The 23,455-nt window shown below is 36.2% G+C and overlaps 1 protein-coding gene across 11 annotated transcripts in view; it reads left to right on the plus strand.

The window, feature by feature from the left end:
* SMG7 (SMG7 nonsense mediated mRNA decay factor) overlaps positions 1–23,455 on the plus strand; it is a 92,761-nt gene that overhangs the window by 28,655 nt on the left and 40,651 nt on the right. For 8 of the 11 annotated variants that reach the window (XM_038542254.1, XM_038542255.1, XM_038542253.1 and 5 more), the window contains exons 2-3: positions 5,731–5,869; positions 22,272–22,303. In XM_038542254.1, coding sequence (XP_038398182.1) covers positions 5,754–5,869; positions 22,272–22,303 — 148 coding nt within the window. In that variant the 5' untranslated portion in view covers positions 5,731–5,753. The remainder of the gene's footprint in view (positions 1–5,730; positions 5,870–22,271; positions 22,304–23,455) is intronic. The other 3 variants (XM_038542262.1, XM_038542263.1, XM_038542256.1) reach the window with 3 other exon arrangements.

A 23,455-nucleotide genomic window follows, 5' to 3' on the forward strand; every position in this document is an offset into this window, starting at 1 on the left:
TTCATGAAAGACACACACACATACAGGGGGGGGGTGGGGGGGGGCAGAGACACAGGCAGAGGGAGAAGCAGGCTCCATGCAGGGAGCCTGACATGGGACTCCATCCCGGGTCTCCAGTATCACGCCCTGGGCTGAAGGGGACGCTAAACCGCTGAGCCACTGGGATGCCCTGAAATATATTTTTAAATACAAAGTCTTTGGTCCATGGGCTGCAGAACAGATGTTGTGTCAGCAGGCATGAAAACAACATTAATCTTGTCCACCTCCATTGGAGTTCTTGGGTGACCAGGTGCATTATTAGTGAGCAGTAATATTTAGAGAGGAATCTTTCTTTCTGAGTGGTGGGTCTCAACAGTGGATTTAAAATATCAGTAAACCATGTTGTAAACAGATGTGCTGTCATCCAGGCTTTGGTGTTCCATTAATAGAGCATATAGGCAGAGTAGATTTAGTATAGTTCTTAATGGCCCTAGGGTTTTTGGAATGGAAAAAGAGCATTGGCTTTAACTTAAAGTCACCAGCTATCCCTTAACAAGAGAGTCAGCCTGTCCTTTTAAGTTTTGAAGCCAGGCATTAACTTCTCCTCTCTAGCTATGAAAGTCCTAGATGGCATCTTCTTCCAATATAAGACTGTTTGTCTGCATGGAAAGTCTGTTGTTTAGCCACCTTCACGAATTATCTTAGCTAGATCTTCTGGATAACTTGGTACAGCTTCTATTTCAGTATCTGCTGTTTCACCTTGTACTTCTCTGTTACGGAGATGGTTTCTCTCCTTAAACCTCTTGAACCAACCTCTGCTAGCTTTCAAATTTCCTTCTGCAACTTCCTCACCTCTATCATCAGCCTTTATAGAATTGAAGAGAGTTAAGGCCTTCCTCTGGATTAGGCTTTACCTTAAGGGAAGGTTGTGGCTAGTTTGATATATTTAGACCACTCAGATTTTCTCCACATCAGCATTAAGGCTCTTTTGCTTTATTTTTTGTGTGTTCACTGGAGTAGTGCTTTTTCATTTCCTTCAAGAACTTTTTTCTTTAAGTATACAAGTTGGCTGCTTTGTGCAAGAGGCCTTGCTTTGCAGCCTATCTTGTTTTTCAACATGTCTTCCTCACTAAGCTTAATCATTCCTGAGCTTTTGATTTAAGTCAAGAGACATGTGAGTCTTTTCACTTGAACACTTAGAGGGCATTGTAGAGTTATTAATTGGCCTGATTTCAGTACTGTGTCTGAGGGAATAGGGAGGCCCAAGGAGAGGGAGAGTGGCCACTTGGTGGAGCAATCAGAACACATACAACATTTATTGATAAATTTCACTGTTTTGTATGGGAATGGTTTGTGGTGCCCCCAAACAATTGCAATAATAACATCAAAGATCACTGATCACAGAACATCATGACAATTATAGTAATAATGAAAAAGTTTGAAATATTACAGGGATTTCCAAAATGTGACACAGAGACACGAAGTGAGCAAATGCTGTTGGAAAAATGATACCAATAGACTTGCCTGATGCAGGGTTGCCACAGACCTTCTATTTGTAAAAAAACAAACAAACAAACCCCACACTATTTATGAAGCACAATAAAGCAGAACACAATAAAACTAAGTATGTCTATATGCTGATGACTGAATATCTGTAGTCCATACCTTTCCTTTAAACCCCAGACTAACTACCTATCCGTTCATTCCATTGGATGTATAATAATCTCAAAGTTACCATTGTTATAAAAAATAATAGCAAGAGCTTATATAATACCATGTTGTCCCAAAATGGATTCTTCTCCATATATCTCCTTATTATCTTCCTTTTGTTAGTAAATGGCAAATCCACTGTTCTAGCTGACCAGGAATCATTTTTAAATTTTATCTCTCTCTTTTTTTTTCTTCACTCAACAAATGCTGTTGGTCAGAGTCTGGTGACAGCCATCTCTATTGCTGCCTACTGGTCCAAGCCGTTAATTCTCAATATAGCAGCCAGGTGGAACCTGTTAAGATCTAGGTTAGATCATGTCACTTCTTTGCTCAGAATCTCGAAAGGTTTCCCATGTCTCAGACCATTTAGGTCAAGTTGGATGACTCAGTCAGCCAGTGGCTCAGCTTGACCTGAATGGTCTAAGACAACCTCACTGAAATGTCTGGACCCTCAACTGAGATGACTGTGATAGTTGGGAACACTGGGTCTCTTTTTTTCCAAGTAGTCTGTCCTCCTTAGCTTTATAACATGATGATGGCGTTGGCAAAAGGCAGGCTCAAATGCACAAGTGCTTATCAAACCTGTTTGTGTCACATTTGGCTAACCCAGGATCGATGTGTAAAGAGAATTAATGAGGGTGCATATGCCTGGTGGTGTGTGATTCTTTAGGGGCCATTAATATAATAATCTTCCATATGCCCTCCATGATCAGGATCCAGTTTCATTTGTTAAATTATTTGATTTTAGTATACAACTTCTTTCTTCAATCAGAAGACCACCTAGAAGTAGAGAGTACTATATGTACTATAATAATTTATAGATTCTTTTATTTAGGTAAGTCAGACACTGTCTTGTTGCTAGCTGTTGGAGTTAATTAACATCCATTTTGCATATTATCCCCCTACCCTATGTTGGAAAGTAGTACTTTACTTTGCTTCACCTTAATTTATGTGGTGCTTTATTAAAGGCTGTTTGCTCTTTTTAAATCTAATTTTTGTTCCATGTCAGCTATCAAAGCATATAGTCATATACTTGTTTTCTTCAAATCACCTCTGTGCTTTGTCTTGTCATGTTGCCCTTATGTCCTTTTTTTCTCTTTTTGCCATTTCCAATAAATCTGGTCTGTTATTAATATTTATTTTAATTCTAGTGTCTACTCATAGTTTGGTTTTCATCTTTCGGTCTTTGGAATTCTCTTAACCATTACCATTATAAGTATTTGTAAGCATTTACTTCATTATGTCTTCAAAGTAGTCTTAACCAGTCATTTATATATTCAGATGCAAATTTTATTAAAAATTGCTTTTCTTTTGGGGCACCTGGGTGTCACAGTCGGTTGAGTGTCCTTACAGTTGGTTTTAGCTCAGGCTGTGAGATCAAGCCCCGGCTTTGGGTTCTGTGATTAGGGCTGAGTCTGCTTGAAATTCTGTCTCCCTCTCCCTCTGCCTTTTCCACTCGTGTGTGTGCGCACTCTCTCTCTCTAAAATCAATCAATCAATCGATCTTTTTAAAAGATGGCTTCCTTTATTTTTCTTTTTTTAACCTTCAAGGCATTTAGTTTTTATATTTAGTGTATTAAATAGACAGTTTAATATCAGCTTGTATTTTATTTTCAGAAGGTACAGAGTTGTTATATATAATGCATTTTTTTTTTCTCCAAAGCCACTGTGTTCAGAAGAGTTGAAAACCATTGTAAAAATTGAATGTAAAATGTGAAAATTGAAATGAGGGGAAATAACCTTCCAATTGTTTGTGGCTTAAATCTAAATTTCTTGTTTCACTCACTTGGGTTATTGAATTTATCCATGTTCTGTTGAGGTTTCAGATTTTGTATTTCTTTTTTTTTAAGATTTTATTTATTTGAGAAAGAGAGTGCACACCCACTGAAGTGGGAGGAGGGACAGAGGGGACTAGCAGACTCCCCACTGAGCACAGAGCTTGCTTGACTCTGGGCTTGATCCCATGACCTTGAGATTGTGACCTGAACCGATATAGTTAGATGCTCAACCAACTGAGCCACCCAGATACCCCTCAGATTGTATTTCTGGAAAAGTATGTAGTATACTGTATATATAGATCCCGATGTGCAGAAAACAATCTGAATTTTAGACAGCCAAGTAAATGATCATGGACTTCTCTAACTGTATAAAATGGCAGCTTTTCTGAATTTAGACGGAAGTATGTTATTCTTGGTTATCAGATAAAAATCCTTTGAAATTGTTTTCCTGGAAGACTTTTAAGACTATTGTCAGTTTTGAGAAACTGAATTTTTCAGTGTCTTGGCCTTTTGAGAGACTATGCAGTCCAAAATAACAAATTTATTTGATACACTTTAGTCTGGCAGGCATGGTTGGCACTAGATATACAGAGTTGCACAGGACAGTCTCTAGTGGAGAAAATATCATCATCATGCTGTCTATGAGTGCTGAGATAGAAGCGGGCATTAAGATGCATTGGGAGTGCTTAGTCAAGCCAAAACCCTCATACAGAAGTTGCTTAGTCTTAAATAAGAGAAGGGATTAACCATACAAGGAAGAAAGAGGGCATTCCATATTGAATGAAGGAGCATGAATAAAGATATTGAGGAACAAAATAGCTAAGAACTAAAAGTAATTTAGTTTTATTAGGTCATAAAGTATGAAGTGGGGAGCTATGGGACCTCACATGGTTTGCTAAGGAGCTTGGGTTTTAGCATGTGGTATTTTCTCAGTCTTTACCACCAAAATCATCTAAAGTCACTGGAGATTGAATACATGCTTTCAAAGGAGACAAAGTACACATAAGACCTCCTGCATGTTTGAATTTTCTCTTAAGAGTGATGTTGTATTGTTAAATATTAGGAATACCTTTGTCTTTTATTCTGTGCATTCTTAGTTTCAAATTCCTAATTATAGAATGAGAATAATAGCACTTATATTTTAGGATTTGGGAGGACTAATAGTAACTATAACGATGATAACAATGACAAAATAGCTAATATTTTTTGAGAGCTTACTGAAAGAGGAACAGTCTAGGTGCTTTATTTCTATTACCTCATTTAATCCTCAAAACATCTCGATGAGGTAGGTACATTTATCTCCTCCTTACTTTTAACGAAACTGGGGTGCATAGAGAAGTGATTTTCCTTAGGTTACACAGCTAGTTGGTGGCAGACCTTGGTTTGAACACACGGTCTGAATATAAGGCACTTAACTATAGCATACTCTCATTCTTTGAGATCACGTGTATAGAATATTTAGCACAGAATCTGCCACATAATTGTAAACATAAGCAGTTATCAGCAGCCAATAATATTTCCTTAACTTTGTTCAAATTTTTGAGTTAAATTGATGGCACTAAGATATTTTGCTGTTTTTCTGTGGCTTGACTTACTCCCAGCCTGCCATTAAATGCAGAGAGTGTGACACACACACACCCATGCTTTTAACCACTACCCTTTATTGCCGCCTCCTTCCTTGCGGATCTCTGTCCACATTAGATTTTAATCCATGACAGGGACCATATTTGTTAGTCATTGTATACCCTGTCCTTCACACTGTATCTAGTACATAGACATGACTAAGTTATTCAGTGAGTGAACAAAAATCTAAAAACCTGCCATTTTTAGCTGATCTTAGAATTTAAACATCATTCATACTACCTATAATTGTGGTTTAATTGCTTTGCATGTTTTTCTGTTGGTAAACAGTTTAGTTTGGACCAGCCATCTGTTTCTGTGTTCTACAGGGCACTCTCACCTTGGAACTACAAAAACCCTGCTGGGTAACTGGTATTTGTTTGTCTTAGACAGATCACTCAGCTTTTGGAGGGAGAAGGAGATTGGATAACATTTTGATCTAAAACTAGAATGTTAGAAATATACAAAATAGCATTTTAAAATGTGTATTCTAAGAAACTTAATACAGAAAGAAAAAAGTATTTTTCATTTGCCTGTGACATTAAATCATTTCAAATAAAGAGAAAATAATTTAATTTTTTTTTCCAAAGGAATTTTCTGTTATTGTGGGTTAACTCATATTTTCCTCCTCTCCTCTATCTAGAATGTCTTAAGCCATTCTACCTTATGAGAAATTGGATGTTCTTGCAGATAGTCATTGTGGGAGAAAACGTTTCATATAAGTCCCAGATGAGGACCGGAAACTTGAAATCAGAGGAGCATCTGAAATCAAGTAATATTAGGTAGGATAAAAATTACAAGGGATTTTTACATGTTTGTATTCCTTTTAGAGATGTATGTTAAAGTATGCATATTTTATGAGCATTAATAGAAGAGTTAGAGACTTTGTGGAGCATTGGATATTGGTGAGGATGGGAGATGGGAGTGCTAAGATTATTTTTTTTATATGGCTTCATGAGAACTTTGACATATGTTTACTTTGTCATGAGCATTTGTATCTTGTAGTCAAAGGAAATTTTTTAAACATTTACTAACATAAATCTAAGACTTTTATATTTATGTATGAGGTCTCTGTTCATAAGTATAGGGACATGTGATTCATCTTAGAGATTATACTTTATTTTTATTTTTTTAAAGATTTTATTTATTTATTCATAGAGACACAGCTAGAGAGAGAGAGAGAGGCAGAGACACAGGCAGAGGGAGAAGCAGGCACCATGCAGGGAGCCTGATGTGGGACTCGATCCCCGGTCTCCAGGATCACGTCCTGGGCTGCAGGTGGCGCTAAACCGCTGCGCCACCGGGGCTGGCCCTAGATTATACTTTAGTATGAAAATTCTTATGTTTTAGGTAACATATATAGCAATTCATTTTGAGTGCAGGGAGCATCAGCTCTTACTTAGTTCTCTCTGTCTCCATGGATGCAGTCCGGCCTCCTAGATGCCTATAGAAATAGGTATATGATTACATGCTAGTGAAGCCCTCTCTAACCACCTGGTGAGTTAGCAACTGTTGTCACAACAGCTGTAATGACAGTTGTAATGACAGAATGTGTGAAGGTGTCTGATCTTGGACATGTGGCTTTTAAATGAGAAGTGATAGTTGCTCTAGAAGTTGATAGCATGATAATGACATATCTATAGTCAGGCCATTCCCAAAGACTTGCTTTACCATGCATTTCTCAAGAACTCTGGAACCAGACTATAGGTGGAACCTAAGCTCTGCCATTTCCTAGTTGTGTGACTTTGGGCAAGTTATTTAACTACTCTGTGCCCCTGTTTCCTCATCATCAAAATGGGGATGATCCTACTACTTACCTGATAGATTTGTTGCATGAATTAAAGATTTAGTAAAATATGAAAGCATGTAAACAGAACCTAGCAAATACTAAATGATCCAACTCTATTATGAGTTGGATGAGGCTATTAATATGAGGCTATTAGTTAATCCTTAACAAGAGTTCAGAGTCTGTAATCAATTATCATTAACATTTCTATATTTTATAGTTTGCTCAATCTGTTATCAGGTTGAATATTTAGAATGTATTTAAGTTATGTAATCAAAACTAATGTTTGGAGAGAAGGAAAAAAGAAACTTACAAATTATTTTGCAACTTTGATTATCTACCTCTGGTTTTATCTTCTGTATATACTAGTAATATGGTCATCATGACATGTAAACAGTTTCTCTTTCCAGTGTCCATTGTATGGTAGTAGATGACAGGATTTTTAACTCCCATCTTGAAATGTCTGTTTCAACCCTGTGTGCTGCTTCAGAAAGGATCCTATGTCAGGAACCGGATTAGCAAAAGTAATTTGGTGGTCAAAGGTATTGGTGTTAGAATCAGATTATAGTCCTCCCTTTTGGAGTTTTCAGTTAGGTTCTTTTGTGTAACTTACTGGTTCTCTTGTTTATTTCTTATAGCAACTCTGAAAGGGAGTTTTTGTTTTTTTGTTTCTTTTTTTTTAGGGTTTTATTTATTCATATGAGAGAGAGAGGCAGAGATACAGGCAGAGGGAGAAGCAGCTCCCTGCAGGGAGCCTGATGTGGGTCTCAATCCTAGAACTCTGGGATCACGCCCTGAGCCCAAGGCAGATGCTCAACCACTGAGCCACCCAGGTGTCCCATGAAAGGGAGTTTGTTTCCTTGTTTTACAGATGAGGAAATTGAAGTTTCTTGGAGAGAAGCTCCAGCGTAGCATTGCTAATATGTAGGAAACCCACATTCAAATCTGTCTTTTTTACTCTCTATAATTTTTCATTGCATAAAATTGCCTCTTGTATGATGCATATTTCACTGTTCACTAATTCAACAAAATTTTAGTGAACAGCTACCATATACCAGGTATTATTCTAGGTATTAGGGATACAGCCCTGAACATGGTCTTCTCCGGCATTCCCACCAGCTCTTCTCTTTATCTAGTTGAACTGTAAGCATATATCTTTATCCTTGTACTCAACCACAGTGTATTGAAATCATCTGTATATGTCTTTATATCTTCCAGTTTATCTTGAGTTCCTTAAAAGTAGGACCTGCCATCATTAAGGCTAGCTATTTTTCATATTACTTTTTCCATAGTGTCTAATCCATATGACCTTGCATAACTTTTTTTCAATTTTTTTTTTGCCTTTGGTGAAGTTCCCTTTCCTATTCATTTTGTAATTATCCCAGATATTCACCATTCTCAGTTTATCTCCCTCATACGTTCAGACAGTGATCTGATCTCCTATTGTATCTCTAAAAGTGAATCAGTGAGTGTAGCTGTGAATTCTCTTGGTATCTCTTCACTGTACACTACTCTCAGATTCTTTTAGCACATTGCCATCTAACGTTATCTCCCTCCAGTTTCATCCTGCCTCTTTTTCAAAAGCATTCTTGTCTCCTGTTTATTAATCACATTCTCATTTACTTCCATGTCTTCCAGAACCATGCTCTATCAATTTTGCTCTCACTTTCTTAAGTCTTCAGCCTATTTCACTCTCCTAGCTTTATTTCTTCATTTTAAACATGTTTAAGTGTCTACCATTATAAAAAAGAAACTTCTCTTTGTGATGGCATTCTTCCCTTTTTTCTCACTACCTAGCATTTTAATTGACCTAAAGTTCTTCTTCTTTTTTTTTTTTTTCTTTTTTTTTTTTGAGAGAGAGAGAGCAGGGGGAGGGACAGAGGGAGAGAGAGCATCTTAAGCAGGCTCCACACTCAGCATGGAGCGTGATACAGGGCTCAATCTCACAACCCTGAGATCATGACCTAAGCTGAGATCAAGAGTGTGACGCTTAAACAGCTAAGCCACCCAGGTGCCTCTAAACTTCTCTTTCGTATTTGTTCTCTAGCTCCCTGCAATTTGACATTGTCTCTTTCCTGTCAGGGCTGTTGTTGACCCTTATTTCACCAAATCCAGCTCACTTCCCAGTCCTTATAGTTATGTGCCCCTTAAAAATAGGTCTGTCTGACATCACTTAGCATAATCTCCTCTAGGTCCATCCCTGTTGCAAACAGCAAGATCTCATTCTTTTTTATGGCTGTGTGGTACTCCATTGTGTATACATGCTGCATCTTCTTGGGTTCTTTCTATATCTTGGTTACTGTAAACAATGTTGCAATAAATATAAGGGTGCATATGCATATATCTTTTCAAATTAGTGTTTTAATTTTCTTTGGGTAACTACCCAGTAGGAATTGGATTATGTGGTATATCTATTTTCAATTTTTTGAGGAACCATATGATTTCACTTACATGTGGAATCCAAAAAAACAAAACGAATAAATAAACAAAAAAGCAGAATCAGACCTATATAAATAGAACAAACTGATGGTTGCCAGAAGAGAAGGGGATGAAGGGCCAGGCAAAATGGATAAAGGGGAGAAGGAGAAATAGGCTTTGAGTAATGGAATGAACAAGTCATAGGAATAAAAGGTACAGCATAGGGAGTATGGTCAGTGGTACTATAATAGTTTTATATAGTGATAGTAGGTACACTTGTGATCATAGCATAACAAATAGAATTGTTGATTCACTGTGTTGTACACTTGAAACTAATGTAACATTGTGTCTCAACTATGGTCAAATTCAAAAAACAAAAAGGAAGATTGAAAGCTAGCTTCTCTCTTCTGCCATCTGGGTAATTACATTTTCACTTAAGATTTTAACTACCATCAATGTGCTGGGCATTCCAGACTATACCCCTAGTCTTGATGACTCCTCTGTGCTTGATACTTCCTCTAAGTTCCTTCTTAAACACTTGTATTTTCTCATATACCCAGCTGTCCAAGCTAACAAACTGGGAATGATTTGGACTGTTTTCTCTGCTTTGTCTTTCCTTCCGCTGATTTTACTTCCATGTATTTCTTGAATCTAGATTTTTTTCTGTGCATCTATAGTTTTACTTCCTCCCTTCCAGTTTTGCCCTTTTAAAGTCTATCTTTTGTGCATGTTATTGTAATCTTTTAAAAATGAAATTCTGACAATGCTCTGCTCCTGCTTAAAACTCAGCACTGATTTCCTATTACTTAAAAGATAGAATCTGAGCTCCTGAACATGTCATGCAGGCTCTCACAGTTTACTGTCTGTCTTGGTTCTCCAGCTCATCTCTTTTGGCTTTCTACCTTATGTTCTATGTTCCAGTCTCCCACCTTTACTGACTTAGCTTTGATTATTGTGCCATTTTCTCTGCGTAGAATGATAACTACTTCTTACTTTTGGTATTTCCAGACCAGGGTTGGCCCTTAATAAAACTAGATACACATTTTCAAATAATAGAAACCATAGAAAATGTAATATAGAATCTTGGGATGTCAGGAGACTTGAAAATTCATGACAAACTATGAAGTGCCATAGAGAGAAAGCAAATTAGTGCTTTTGTTGTTTCTTACTGAGAAAAACTCCTTTAGGAGCAGCATCTTCCCTAGATTTTCTTTTCTATGTGAAATTCAAGAATAGAGCAGTATGATTTATTTATTTTTTAAATGAATACCATGAGACTTGGTAATGTCTTAGAGATCTATAGATTATGTATTTCTGTGCTTGCATGTGTATTATCTGGCTATTTTGCATAAATAATAATGATTAGGTTATTTTATTTATAATTGATGAATACTGTTACTATCCCAAATACCCTTTAGTACTCTATGAAAATAAGTAAACTAATTTGAAATAAAACCTGCTATGACTTTTATTTAAATTAAAAAAAAAATTCTAGGAGCACCTAGGTGGCTCAATCAGTTAAGCATCTGCCTTTGGCTCAGGTCATGATCCCAGGGTTCTGAGATCGAGCCTGGTGTCAGGCTCCTTCCTCAATTGAGGAGCCTACTTCTCCCACTCTGCGCCCCCCACCCCCACTTGTGTGCTCTCTCTCACTCTGCTCTCTCTTTCTCAAATAAAGATCTTTTTAAAAAAATTCTAGCCTCACCTCCCAAAACAAAAGAATCTGATTCACCTTTCTTCACTGTGAGTTTAGAAGATGTTGGCTTATTTTCCTGTGTTCTGCTCATAGGAGAAACAGACTTGGAAGTTCAGGTAGAAGGAATCTTCTACTGTGTCTGGCCCTGATTTGAATTTATCTTTTATTTTATGTATTTATTTATATTTAAGATTTATTCATGTTAGAGAGAGCATGGGCTGAGGGAGGGAGAGACAGAGAGAATCTCAAGCAGACTCTACTGAGCTTGGAGCCTGACGCAGGGCTCTCTGTCCCAGGACCCAGAGATCATGACCTGAGCTGAAATCAGGAGTCAGATGCTTAACCAACTAAGCCACGCAGGCAGCCCTGGAGATGTCATATATTTTAAGCCACAAATCTTAATGTGTGTTCTTAAGAAAGATTGCTCTATATATGTTACCTTGCATTGTTATGTAAGTGCTACATATTATCAAGATATTTGTTAAAGAAGATAACCATTAATTTTAGTGGTTTTTTTTCCTCTGACATTACAGAAAATTATTGTAAAATGTTTTAAGTATTGAAAGCCCTAGTTCTGTGGGCTATTACTATCAAACATTTCATATTTTTTTCTCTTGCTGTCTTGTATAAGAGGAACTATGATGTGATGGTTAGGAGTTAGCCTCTAGAACTAAACTGAGGAGTTCAAATGCTACCTTTACTACGTACTAACTTGATAATCTAGGACATGTTACTTAACCTTTATTTCTGTGAGTTTCTTTAAAGTGAGGGTAATAATAGTTCATAATATGGATTAACTAATTTATATAAAGCCCTTAGAACAGTGTCTGGCAGTAGTAAGTGCTATATATAGTATTGGCTATTTCAGTACCTAGTGCATAAGAATACATTGGATGTATTTATAGATCTTGATGATCATGTTGTCTCCAAGAATATTGTTTCAGATTGTCAGCTTTCAATGCATTATCACTGAATGTTTCAGATTTTATTCAGCCTTTTAATGACTTTTTCTTTTTTTTAATTGCTTGATAGAAGTGCTTAATTTCTTTTATTAAGAACTGACAAAATGTATTTAATATCTTGAAAACTTTTATTTAATAGTGCTGTTTTATTTTATTTTTAAGATTTATTCATGAGAGACACAGAGAGACAGACAGAAACATTGGCAGAGGGAGAAGCAGGCTCCCTACAGGGAGCCCAAAGTGGGACTTGATCCCAGAACCGCGGGATCACCACCCGAACAGAAGCCAGACACATACCACTAAGCCACCCCAGTTGCCCAATAGTGCTATTTTATTATTGCAGGCATGATGATTTTTTATTTTTGAATTGTTGGCTCATTCATTGTTTTCATTAATTCCTTCAGCTTAAAGTAAGAATTAAAAGGAACTCATGTGGCCAAAATCTTCTACCAAGAGAAAACATTAAAAGCTCTCTCTCTCAGGATGCCTGGGTGGCTTAGCAGTTGAGCATCTGCCTTTGGCTCAGGGTGTGATCCCGGATCCCCAGGATCGAGTCCCACATCAGGCTTCTTGCATGGAGACTGCTTCTTCTCCCTCTGCCTGTGTCTCTGCCTCTCTTTCTGTGTCTCTCATGAATAAATAAAATCTTAAAAAAATAAAGCTCTCTCTCTTTATATAAATATTGGCTATAAACTATAAGATTAAACTTTAACATTATTGGTCTTTAACAAAACCAATAGATCAGTTGAGTGTAGTAGAAAGAAAAGTAGCTTTCTTTTCTTTCTTTGAAAGAAAATAAATAGCCAACTATATGCTAATCCTTATGAAAGCAGTTTCTATAAGATCATATATCTATTGATTTGATTTCCTGTATATTATGTATTATTAAAAGAAAATTGTGGGGCACCTGAGTGGCTCAGCTGGTTACGCATCTCCCTCTTGACTTCAGCTCAGGTCATGATCTCTGTGTCATGGGATAGAGCCACATGTCGGGCTCTGTGCTGGGCTTGTAGCCTACTTAAGATACTCTCTCTCCCTCTGCCCTCCCTGCTATCAAAAAGAAAAAAATAAAGGAAAATAAAATTGTGTAGTGGGGGGGATAGGGATTCATCTTCCTGTGAGATAATAATTCTCAGTTTAACTGTCTCACCTGTCTAAATGGGTATTTTTGGTATGCAAGAAAAAGGAAGAGTTAGTAAATAATAGTATATAACCCTAGTACGGTTTTAAACAGTTTATAGATTAAGTCCATCAAAAAAATAGCATGGCTTATACATAGTAACTTTACTGTTTGTTACACGAAACTATATTTTTTAATATGGTTCTCTTTGTGGTAAGATTACATTGATAAAAATAGATCTTTAAGCTGAGGAAACTATTATTGATGGTTCCCCTATGTGAAAACTGTTTGGTTTGGGAACTTTTTGTTTGTTTGTTTGTTTGTTTGTTTGTTTTTTTTTTTTTTTTTTGGTTTGGGAACTTTTATATATCCTTTACGTTGCATTTTTTGATCAAGTACTCCCTAGAGCAGGAGAGGCAAACTTTACGGGAAGAGCCAAATTATAAATATTTGAGACTTGGTAGGCCATGTGGTCATTGTCTCAACTACTTAGCTCTGCCCTTGTAGCAAAAAGCAGCCATAGACAGTACATAAATGTATGGGCTTGACTGTGTTCCAGTAAAGTTTATTTATGAAAATAGATTCAGAGTGAAGGAAGGAATTTCACTCATTGGCTGACCACTGTACTAGAATATGAAGTTTACTTCTTGTGGTAGAATTTATTTTCTACTTGAACAAATCTTTTAATTTAGGCTAGGTGACTTAAATGTTAGTGTTTAGCTGACAGAGTCTGTTAGCTTTTTAGGTCACAATTTTTTATTCTAATTTGAAAGAAGTAGAAATGACTGGACTTTAGAGTCAGAAAGAACTAAGTTTGTACTTAATTGTACCTAATTGCTTTGTGACTGTGGATAAATTATTTCAGAGCTTCAGTTTCCTTGTTTATATGAGAGGAATAATACTGATATCTTCAAGGGATGCCTGGGTGGCTCAGTGATCGAACATCTGTCTAGCTCAGGTCATGATCCCAGGGTCCTGGGATCGAGGCCCACATCAGGCTCCATGCAGGGAGCTGCTTCTCCCTCTGCCTATGTCTCTGCCTCACTCTGTATCTTTCATAAGTAAACAAATAAAATCTTTAAATTAAAAAAAATACTAGATATCTTCAAGTTATATTTTCCATTTAGCGATCTTTTCATCACTTCGGTTTAGCAAGATTATTTTCGTCATTAATGTGTCTTTCAGAATCTAGGCAAGAACAAACAGTGCAGAGAATGAACACCTCTGCAGAGAATGAACACCTCTACTTCTGTCATACTAAGGAAACAAAACTAGAATTTCAAAATGCTTTAACATTTATGTGAGATAGCTTTTATGACATTTTTGTACTTTCATTAGTGCTTGAATTTTTAATTTTACAGTTTTTCTTAGATTATAGCATATAAAAATATAAAGTAAAATTTTGATCTTTATCAGTGGAAGCCTTCTACAGAATTGAGTAGACTTACATTAGACATTATTAGACTAAAATGATCTTCTCTTACTAACAGCCTATAGGAGAAGCAGATTATTTATAAATAGTTTGTCTTAGATGTTCAATAAAATCTCTGACAGAAGTTGGTATCCTCATTAGGCAGATGTTAGCATACTGAAATCATATTTGTTCATTTTTATAAGCAAATCTTGCTTGGAATGAGAAAACAAACTTTAGGCACATAATTCTAGGATATCTGTGTATACTTGAGTATGAATTTTTTAGCTAATATGTGGAGGCAGAATATATTCTTTGTAACTTTGCAGCAGAGGGACAGAATGAAAACGGTTGTTGAGTCTAGTAAAGATGCATAATTAGCATAGGCTTTCCTCAGTATAAGATTCATAAATAATGCTCCAGCAGGATTGATTAATTGATTTTTGGAGGGCTGTGTTGTTTTGACTTGGGTAGGATAGGATATATGGCATTCTTCCTTTTTTTTTTTTTAAGTTTTAAATTTTAATTCCAGTATAATTAACATAGATTGTTTTCTTAGTTTCAGATATACAGTGTAGTGATTCAGCACTTCTGTACATTACTCAGTGCTCATCATAAGTGTACTTTTAATCTCTATCACCTATTTCACCCATTGCACCATCCACCTCCCTCTGGTGACCATCGGTTAGTTCTCTGTAGTTAATATGTCTGTTTCTTGGTTTGTCTTGCTCTTTTTTTTCCCTCATTTGTTTTGTTTCTTAAGTTCCACATATGAGTGAAATCATATGGTATTTGTCTTTCTGCAAAACGGACTTATTTCGCTTAGCATTATACTCTCTGGCTCCATCCATGTTGTTGCAAATGGTACGGTTTCATTCTTTTTTTAATGGCTGAATAATATTCCATTATATATTTATATTATTCCACATATTCTTTCACCATTCATCTATCAGTGGACTCCTGGACTGCTTCTGTGATTTGACTATCATAAATAATGCTGTAATAAACAGAGGAGTACATGTATCCCTTTGAATTAGCATTTTTGTGTTTTTTGGGCAAGTAACCCAGTAGTGCATTCATTGGATCATAAAATAGTTCCTTTATTAACTTTTTTTTTTTTTAAGATTTTATTTATTCATGAGAGACCCAGAGGGAGAAGCAGGCTCCCTGTAGGGAGCCTGATGTAGGACTTGATCCCAGGATAACGCCCTGAGCCAAAGGCAGACACTCAACCAGAGTCACCCAGGTGCCCCCTTTTTTTTAACTTTTGAGGACCCTGCAGATTGTTTTCCACAGTGGCTCTACCCGTTTGGATTTCTACCAACAGTGCAAGAGGGTTCCTTTTTCTCCACATCATTGCCAAGACTTGTTATTTCTTCTGTTAATTGGTTTTAGCCATTCTAAAAGATGTGAGGTAATATCTCATTGTGGTTTTGATTTGCATTTTCCTTATGAGAAGTTGTATTGAGTATCTTGTAATGTGTCTGATGGACATCTATATGTCTTCTTTGAAGAAATGCCTGTTCATATCTTCTGCCCATTTTGTAGTTGGATGATTTGTTTTTTGGGTGTTGAGTTGTGTAAGCTCTTTATATATTTTGGATACTAACCTTGTATCCAGAGATATGACAGTATAGATATCTTCTTCATTCAGTATGTTATCTTTTAGCTTTATTGATTGTTTCCTTTGCTCTGCAAAAGCTTTTTATTTTGATGTAATCCCAATAGTTTATTTTTGCTTTTAGTTCACTTGCCAAAAGAGCTATATCTAGAAAAATGTTACTGTGGCCGATGTTCCAGAAATTACTGCCTGTGCCATCTTCTAGGATTTTTATGGTTTCAAGTCTCACATTTAGGTCTTTAATCTTTTTTGAGTTCATTTTTGTAAATGGTGTAAGAAAGTGGTCCAGCTTCATTCTTCTGGTGTTGGTATTTCCCAGCACCATTTGTTGTTGAGAGACTGTCTTTTCCCCATTGTGTATTTTTTCCTCCTTGTTGAAGATTAATTGACCATATAACTGGGTTTATTTCTGGGTTTTCTATTCTGTTCTGTTGAACTATGTCTGTTTTTGTGCCAGTACCATACTGTTTTGATTACTGCAGCTTTGTAGTATATCTTGAAATCTGGAATTTTGATATCTCCAGTTTTGTATTCTTTTTTTATTCTTTCTTTTTTTTTTTTTTAAGATTGCTTTTGCTATTTTTGGTCTTTTGTAGTTCCATACAAATTTTAGGATTGTTCTAGTTCTATGAAAAATGCTGCTGGGGGGCGCCTGGGTGGCTTAGTGGTTGAGAATCTTCCTTCAGCCCAGGACATCATCCTGGAGTCCTGAGATTGAGTCCCACATCGGGCTCCTTGCATGGAGCCTGCTTCTCCCTCTGCTTGTGCTTCTGCCTCTCTCTGTGCGTCTCTCATGAATAAATAAGTAAACTTTTTAAAAAAAAAAGTGCTATTGGTATTTTGATAGGGATTGCATTGAATGTCTAGATTGCTTTGGGCAATCTAGACATTTAAAAAATATTTGTGTTTCCAGTCCATGAGCATAGAATGTCTTTCCATTTCTTTGTGTCCTCTTCAGTTTCTTTTATAGTACAGGTTTTTCACCTCTTTGATTAAGTTTATTTGTAGGTATTTTATTATTTTTGATGAAGTTGTAAATGGATTGTTAATTTCGTTTTTGCTGCTTCATCATTATTGTATAGATATAACAGATTTCCATATATATGACATATATCATGACACTAATGAATTCATTTATTCTAGTAGTTTTTGGTGGAGTCTTTAGGGTTTATATATATATATATATACACACACACACATATATATATATAATGTTTTTTATATATAGTATTGTCATCTTCGAACAATGAAAGTTTTACTTCTTACCAATTTGGATGCCTTTTGTTTCTTTTTGTTGTCTGATTGCTGTGGCTAGTACTCGTAGTGCTATGTTGAATAAAAGTGGGAAAGTAGACATCCTTTTCTTGTTCCTGACCTTAGGGGAAAGGCTCTCATTTTTTCCCCATTGAATATGTTGTTCACTGTGGGTTTTTATTGTATGCCTTTATTATGTTTAGGTATGTTTCCTCTAAACCTACTTTGTTGAGGGTTTTTATCATGAATGGATATTTTACTTTGTCAAATGCTTTTTCTCCATCTGTTGAAATGATCATATGATACTTATCCTTTCTCTTACTGATGTGTATCACATTAATTGATTAACAAATATTGATCCACCTTGTATTTCAAGAATAAATCCCACTCCATTGTGATGAATGATTTTTTTTTTTTTTTTTGATGAATGATTTTTTTTAATGTGTTGTTGGATTTGGTTTTGCTAGTATTTTGTTCAGGATTTTTGTACCTACATTTATCAGAGATACTGACCTGTAGTTCTCTTTTTTGTGTGTGATGTCTTTATCTGGTTTTGATATCAGGAATGAATAGGATGAATGAATTCGGAAGTTTTCCTTCTTCATGTACTTTTTGGAATAGTTTGAGAAGAATATGTTTGGTAGAATTCCCCTGTGAAGCCATCTAGTCCTGGACTTTTGTTTGTTGGGAGTTTTTATTGTTGTTGGGAGATAGATAGATAGATTTTTTTTTAAGTTTTTTTTTAATTTTTATTTATTTATGATAGTCACACACACAGAGAGAGAGAGAGGCAGAGACATAGGCAGAGGGAGAAGCAGGCTCCATGCACCGGGAGCCTGACGTGGGATTCGATCCCGGATCTCCGGGATTGCGCCCTGGGCCAAAGGCAGGTGCTAAACCACTGCGCCACCCAGGGATCCCAGATAGATAGATTGATTTGGCAGAGGGAGAGAGCACACACAAGGATGAGGGGTGAGAGAGGGAGAAATAGGCTCCCCTCTGAGCATGGAGCCTGATGCTGGTCTCTGTCCCAGGACCCTGGGATCATAAGCTGAGCCCAAGGCAGATGTTTAGCTGACTGAACCACCCAGGCATCCCAAGAGTTTTTTTTTTATTATTGATTCAGTTTCTTTGCTGGTAATTTCTGTCTGCTCAAATTTTCTATTTCTTCCTGTTTCAGTTTGGGTAGGTTATATGTTTCCAGGACTTTAACCATTACTTCTAGGTTGTCCAATTTGTTGGCATGTAGTTTTTCATAATATCTCTTAAAATTATTTGTATTTCTGTGATATTGGTTATTTCCCTTCTTTGATTAATGATTTTGTTTATATGAGTCCTCTCTCTTTTTTTTCTTGATGAGTCTGGCTAGAGGGTTTATCAATTTTGTTGATCTTTTCAAAAAACCAGCTCCTGGTTTCGTTGGTCTGTTCTATTAGGTTTTTTTAGTTTATGTATATATTCATTTCTGCTCTAATTTTTATTACTTACTTCCTTCTTCTGGTTTTGAGTTTTGTTCTTTTTCTGGTTCCTGTAGGTGTAAGTTCAGGTTGTTTATTTGAGATTTTTCTTGTTTCTTGAAGTGGGCCTGTATTACTGTCAACTTTCTCTTAGGCCTGCTTTTGCTGGATCCCAAAGATTGTATTTTCATTTTTGTTTGTTACCACAGAATTTTTTATTTCTTTGATTTCTTGGTTGACCAATTCATTGTTTACCAGCATGTTACTTAACCTCCATGTATTTGTGCTCTTTCCAAATTTTTTCTTGTGATTGTTTTCTAGTTTCATAGTGTTGTGGTCAGAAAAGATGCATGGCATGGCTTCAGTCTTTTTGAATCTGTTGAGACTTGTTTTGTGGCCTAATACGTGATCTGTTCTGAGAATGTTCCATGTGCACTTGAAAAGAATGTGTATTCTGCTATTTTAGGGTGGAATGTTCTGAATATATCTGTTGAATCCATCTCATCCAGTGGGTCATTCAGAGCACTGTTTTCTTGTTGATTTCATGTTTGGATGATATATCCATTGATATCAGTGTTAAAATCCCCTATTATTATTGTATTACTATCAATTAATTCCTTTATGTTTACTATTTTTTTAAAGATTTTATTTATTTATTCACAAGAGACACAGAGAAAGAGAGAGAAAGAGGCAGAGACACAGGCAGAGGGAGAAGCAAGCTCCATGCAGGGAGCCTGACAGAACTCAATCCTGGGTCTCCAGGATCACGCCCTGAGCTGAAGATGGCGCTAAACCGCTGAGCCACTGGGCTGCCCCCTTTATGTTTACTATTAACTGTTTATATGTTTGGGTGCTCCCATGTTTGGTGTATAAATATTTATAATTGTTATATATTATTGGATTATTCCTTTTATTATTATATATTGTCTCTAGTTACGGTTTTTGTTTTAAAGTCTATTTTGTCTAATATAAGTATTGTTACCCTGGCTTTATTTTCATGTCTTTTTGCATGATGAGTGTTTCTCCATCCCAGCACTTCCAATCTATGGGTTGGTATTGAGGTCTGAAATGAGTCTCTTTTGTAGACAGCATGGGTACATGTAGCATGTAGATGGGTCTTGTTTTTTAATCTGCCCTGTTACTCTGGGTCTTTTGATTGGAGTATTTAATTTATTTACATTCAAAGTAATTACTGGTAGATTTATATTTATTTTCACTTTGTTACTTGTTTTGTGGTTGTTTTTCTCTGATCTTTCTTTTGCTCTCTTTCATGGTTTGCTGGCTTATTTTAGTGATACACTTGGATTCCTTTCTCTTTCTTTATTCTTTGAGTATCTATTACTGGTTTTTTATTTGTGGTTGACATTAGGCTTGTATGTAACAATCTTCTGCAGGATATGTGGTATTCTTTATTAAATTTTATGATCTTAGGTCTTAATGGTATAAGCCAACAAACTTTGTGAAAGTTTGTTTAAATGGCAAAAATACTAGTAGCTTGTGACGGTGAGCATTCTTAAAATCTGTGATATGTACTATGGAGAAAAAATGAATGCTTTGAGAACATAAAATAGGAATATCCTTTATCTGTCAAGTGAGATTTCATGAGAAAGTAATGTCTCTGACTGACACAAAGGATGGAGGTACTCCTAGGGTAGGGGCTCTTCTTTTACAAAGACCCTGAGTGTGAAGGGAGCAAAGCACATTGCAGAAACCAGAAGTCCAGTAACTAGAGCATAGAAATCAAGGAGGGAAGAGAGTAATGGTAGAAGTAGTACAGACTCTAATTTTTACAGTGCAGGGAACTTCGTAGGACACTTTAGTAAAGATTACAGCTTTTACCCTAAAAGCAGTGGGAATCATTAAAGTGTTTTTAATTGGCAGTTGGTAAGATCAGATTTGTATTTTTTTTATTAGAGGTGAGAGAGGGGCAGAAGGAGAAAAAGAATCTGAAGCAGGCTACCTGCCCAGCACAGAGGGCAAGGCAAGGCTTGATCCTGAGATCATGAACACAATCAACTGAGCTACCCTGGCACCCCTCAGATTTGTATTTTTAAAAGATCTCTCAGACAGCAGTAGAGAGAACAATAAAAAAGGAAAGAGTGAAATACAGATAATAATTTTGGTGGCATTGCATTACTCTAGGCAAGAGATGATTCAGAACTTGAGTGAGAGTGACTGAAGAAGGAGTAAAGGGCAATCAACAGATTCAAGATATATTTAGTTGGTAAAATTTTCTGGAATTGATAGATTTGAGGGAATTGACCAGGGATTTGAGAGAATGTTGTCATAAGTGACTTCCAGGTGTCTGCCTTTCACACCTGGAAAGCAGTGATACATTTGGTAAGGTAAAAACAGCAGAAAAAGAACCAGGAATAGGAGTAGGGGTGGATCACAAGTTCAGTTCAGTTTTGGACCTCTTGAATATAGGCAATTCTTTTTTTTTTTTTTTAAGATTTTTATTTTTTATTTTTTATTATTTTTTTTTTATTAATGATAGTCACAGAGAGAGAGAGAGAGAGAGAGAGAGGCAGAGACACAGGCAGAGGGAGAAGCAGGCTCCATGCACCGGGAGCCCGATGTGGGATTCAATCCCGGGTCTCCAGGATCGCGCCCTGGGCCAAAGGCACGCGCCAAACCGCTGCGCCACCCAGGGATCCCGAATATAGGCAATTCTTGAAGAATTTGAGAGAGAAAAGAAGCAACAGCCAGAGGAAGATAGTCCAGGACAGAAAGATTTTTAAAAACCTGTGAAAGACTTGGGCATGTTTAAAATAGTGAAGATAAGGAAGGATCCACTAGAGAGGGAAGTTTTCAAAATTATTGAAAGAGGGAGGGCATAATTAAAGGAGCATAAATCCTTAATAAAGGTAAGCTAGAAAGAGCCTTCCTAAATGGAATTACTGGTCTTAAATAAGAGATTCGTGCCTCTGCTGTTTTAACAAGAAAGAGAAAAAGAGAAGACGACTGTGAATGTTAGGGTTTAGCAACTGGGCATTGTTTTTGCTGAAATATGGAGCTGGTCTAAAGTAAACTGAAAGGGATGAGCTTCACGAAGGGGGCAGAAATCAATGTCTGAGGAGAGTGAGAGAGATTTGAGTTAGTTACGGTGAATTGAGAAACATAGGGTTTCCTGGCTGTATTGAGGGAAAATTTTTTTGTTTAATGAGTGTCATTTAATATTATCTTTATCAGATTTGGAGGAAAATTAGCCAAAAATGTGAGCTCTACTCATAGAATTCACGGTGACCCTATATACGATTAAGTAATGGCATCAGTTTGCTAAGACGTAGTACTACCCTGGATATTATTAAAGCAGGAATACTATATGCTGTATCACATATGGAGGTGCTATACATCTTTATGTAGTATGTGATTTCACTTAACTTTAGCTTTTAGTGTTATTTATGTTGAGTAGGCCTAGTTTATTTCTAATCGATGTTCTTTTTTCCATTTTTTTAGGCAGGCAGAAGTCCTGAAGGCTGATATGACAGGTATTGGCTGGCTCATTTGTTTTTCACACTTAACGGAAGGGTCTAGTTGCCAAAAGGAATGATAACTTATTATTTACTTTAAATAATTATTGTTTTTTGTACTTTGAACTCTTACTTCTATGATCAAGAATTTTATATGGTCTCTGCTACATTGAATTAAATATTACCCAATTTAATGCATATAATCATTTAATTTTTATAAACTATTCTTTATCATCAATTTAAGACCTAGAAAAAAGAATTTATATACCATATAATCAAAAATACCTTATGATATTAGGTTCATGTCTTCCTGTTTATAATTCCCCAAACTTGAATAATAAGTAAACCATGAGAAAAAATGTTTGTAAGAAAACTCTACTAAAAGTCCTTGAAATTGAGTGAGCTCTCTTGCCACATTTCTTTTCTCCTTTATCTTTTTTGTTTTGAATAAATAACCAGGGTATTTTTGAAAGAATGGCTGGAAGTCACTAGAAGGAGCAGATGATTTTAACTTTCTAAGATTAGGAAATTTATGACGTGACTGACTGCATAGTAGTGATTAGTATACTCTCTATAGCAACATATGCTATTCTAAAATGTAAAAGGAGATACATGAAAATGGATCTCATTCTAGTTTTTGAGAACTTTGGTTCTGAAGTAAAATCTGCAAAGAAGAGTTAAACTGTAAAAACTAGCATTCTGGCCAAAATTTACAATCAAGAAGAAATAGGGTCTTTAAAGGTCTTTTTCTTAACATTGCAGTCTACTGTTAATGTTGTTACTAATGTTTTAAGAATCTGTGAATAATATCATTATCCTCTTGTTCAAGGAAAAGGGGAAAAAAAAGCTAAAAGCACTTTTTAGAGGTTTACTTAATATGGTGCCTCAGTTCTTCCCATTATTAACCTGTCATCATCTTCCATACTATTTATATCAGTGTCAGCTGTAAGCTACTGTATTATGCTTTTGTATTGTCCTGGTAGGCATAATATGCATCATCTGATAAAAATTGACATGGAGCAATGTTAGGCTATCTGTACCATTTACTTTTTCTTAAGTATTGAATATCCCTCAGTAAGTAGGCTTAGGATTTGGCTTTTATAGGGAACATTTGACTGCCCGAGACATTAACTAGGATATTAAGTAATTTAAATGATAGTCTGTCTGATA

The sequence above is a fragment of the Canis lupus genome, chromosome 7, assembly GCF_011100685.1.
Source record: "Canis lupus familiaris isolate Mischka breed German Shepherd chromosome 7, alternate assembly UU_Cfam_GSD_1.0, whole genome shotgun sequence".
NCBI lineage: Eukaryota > Metazoa > Chordata > Mammalia > Carnivora > Canidae > Canis > Canis lupus.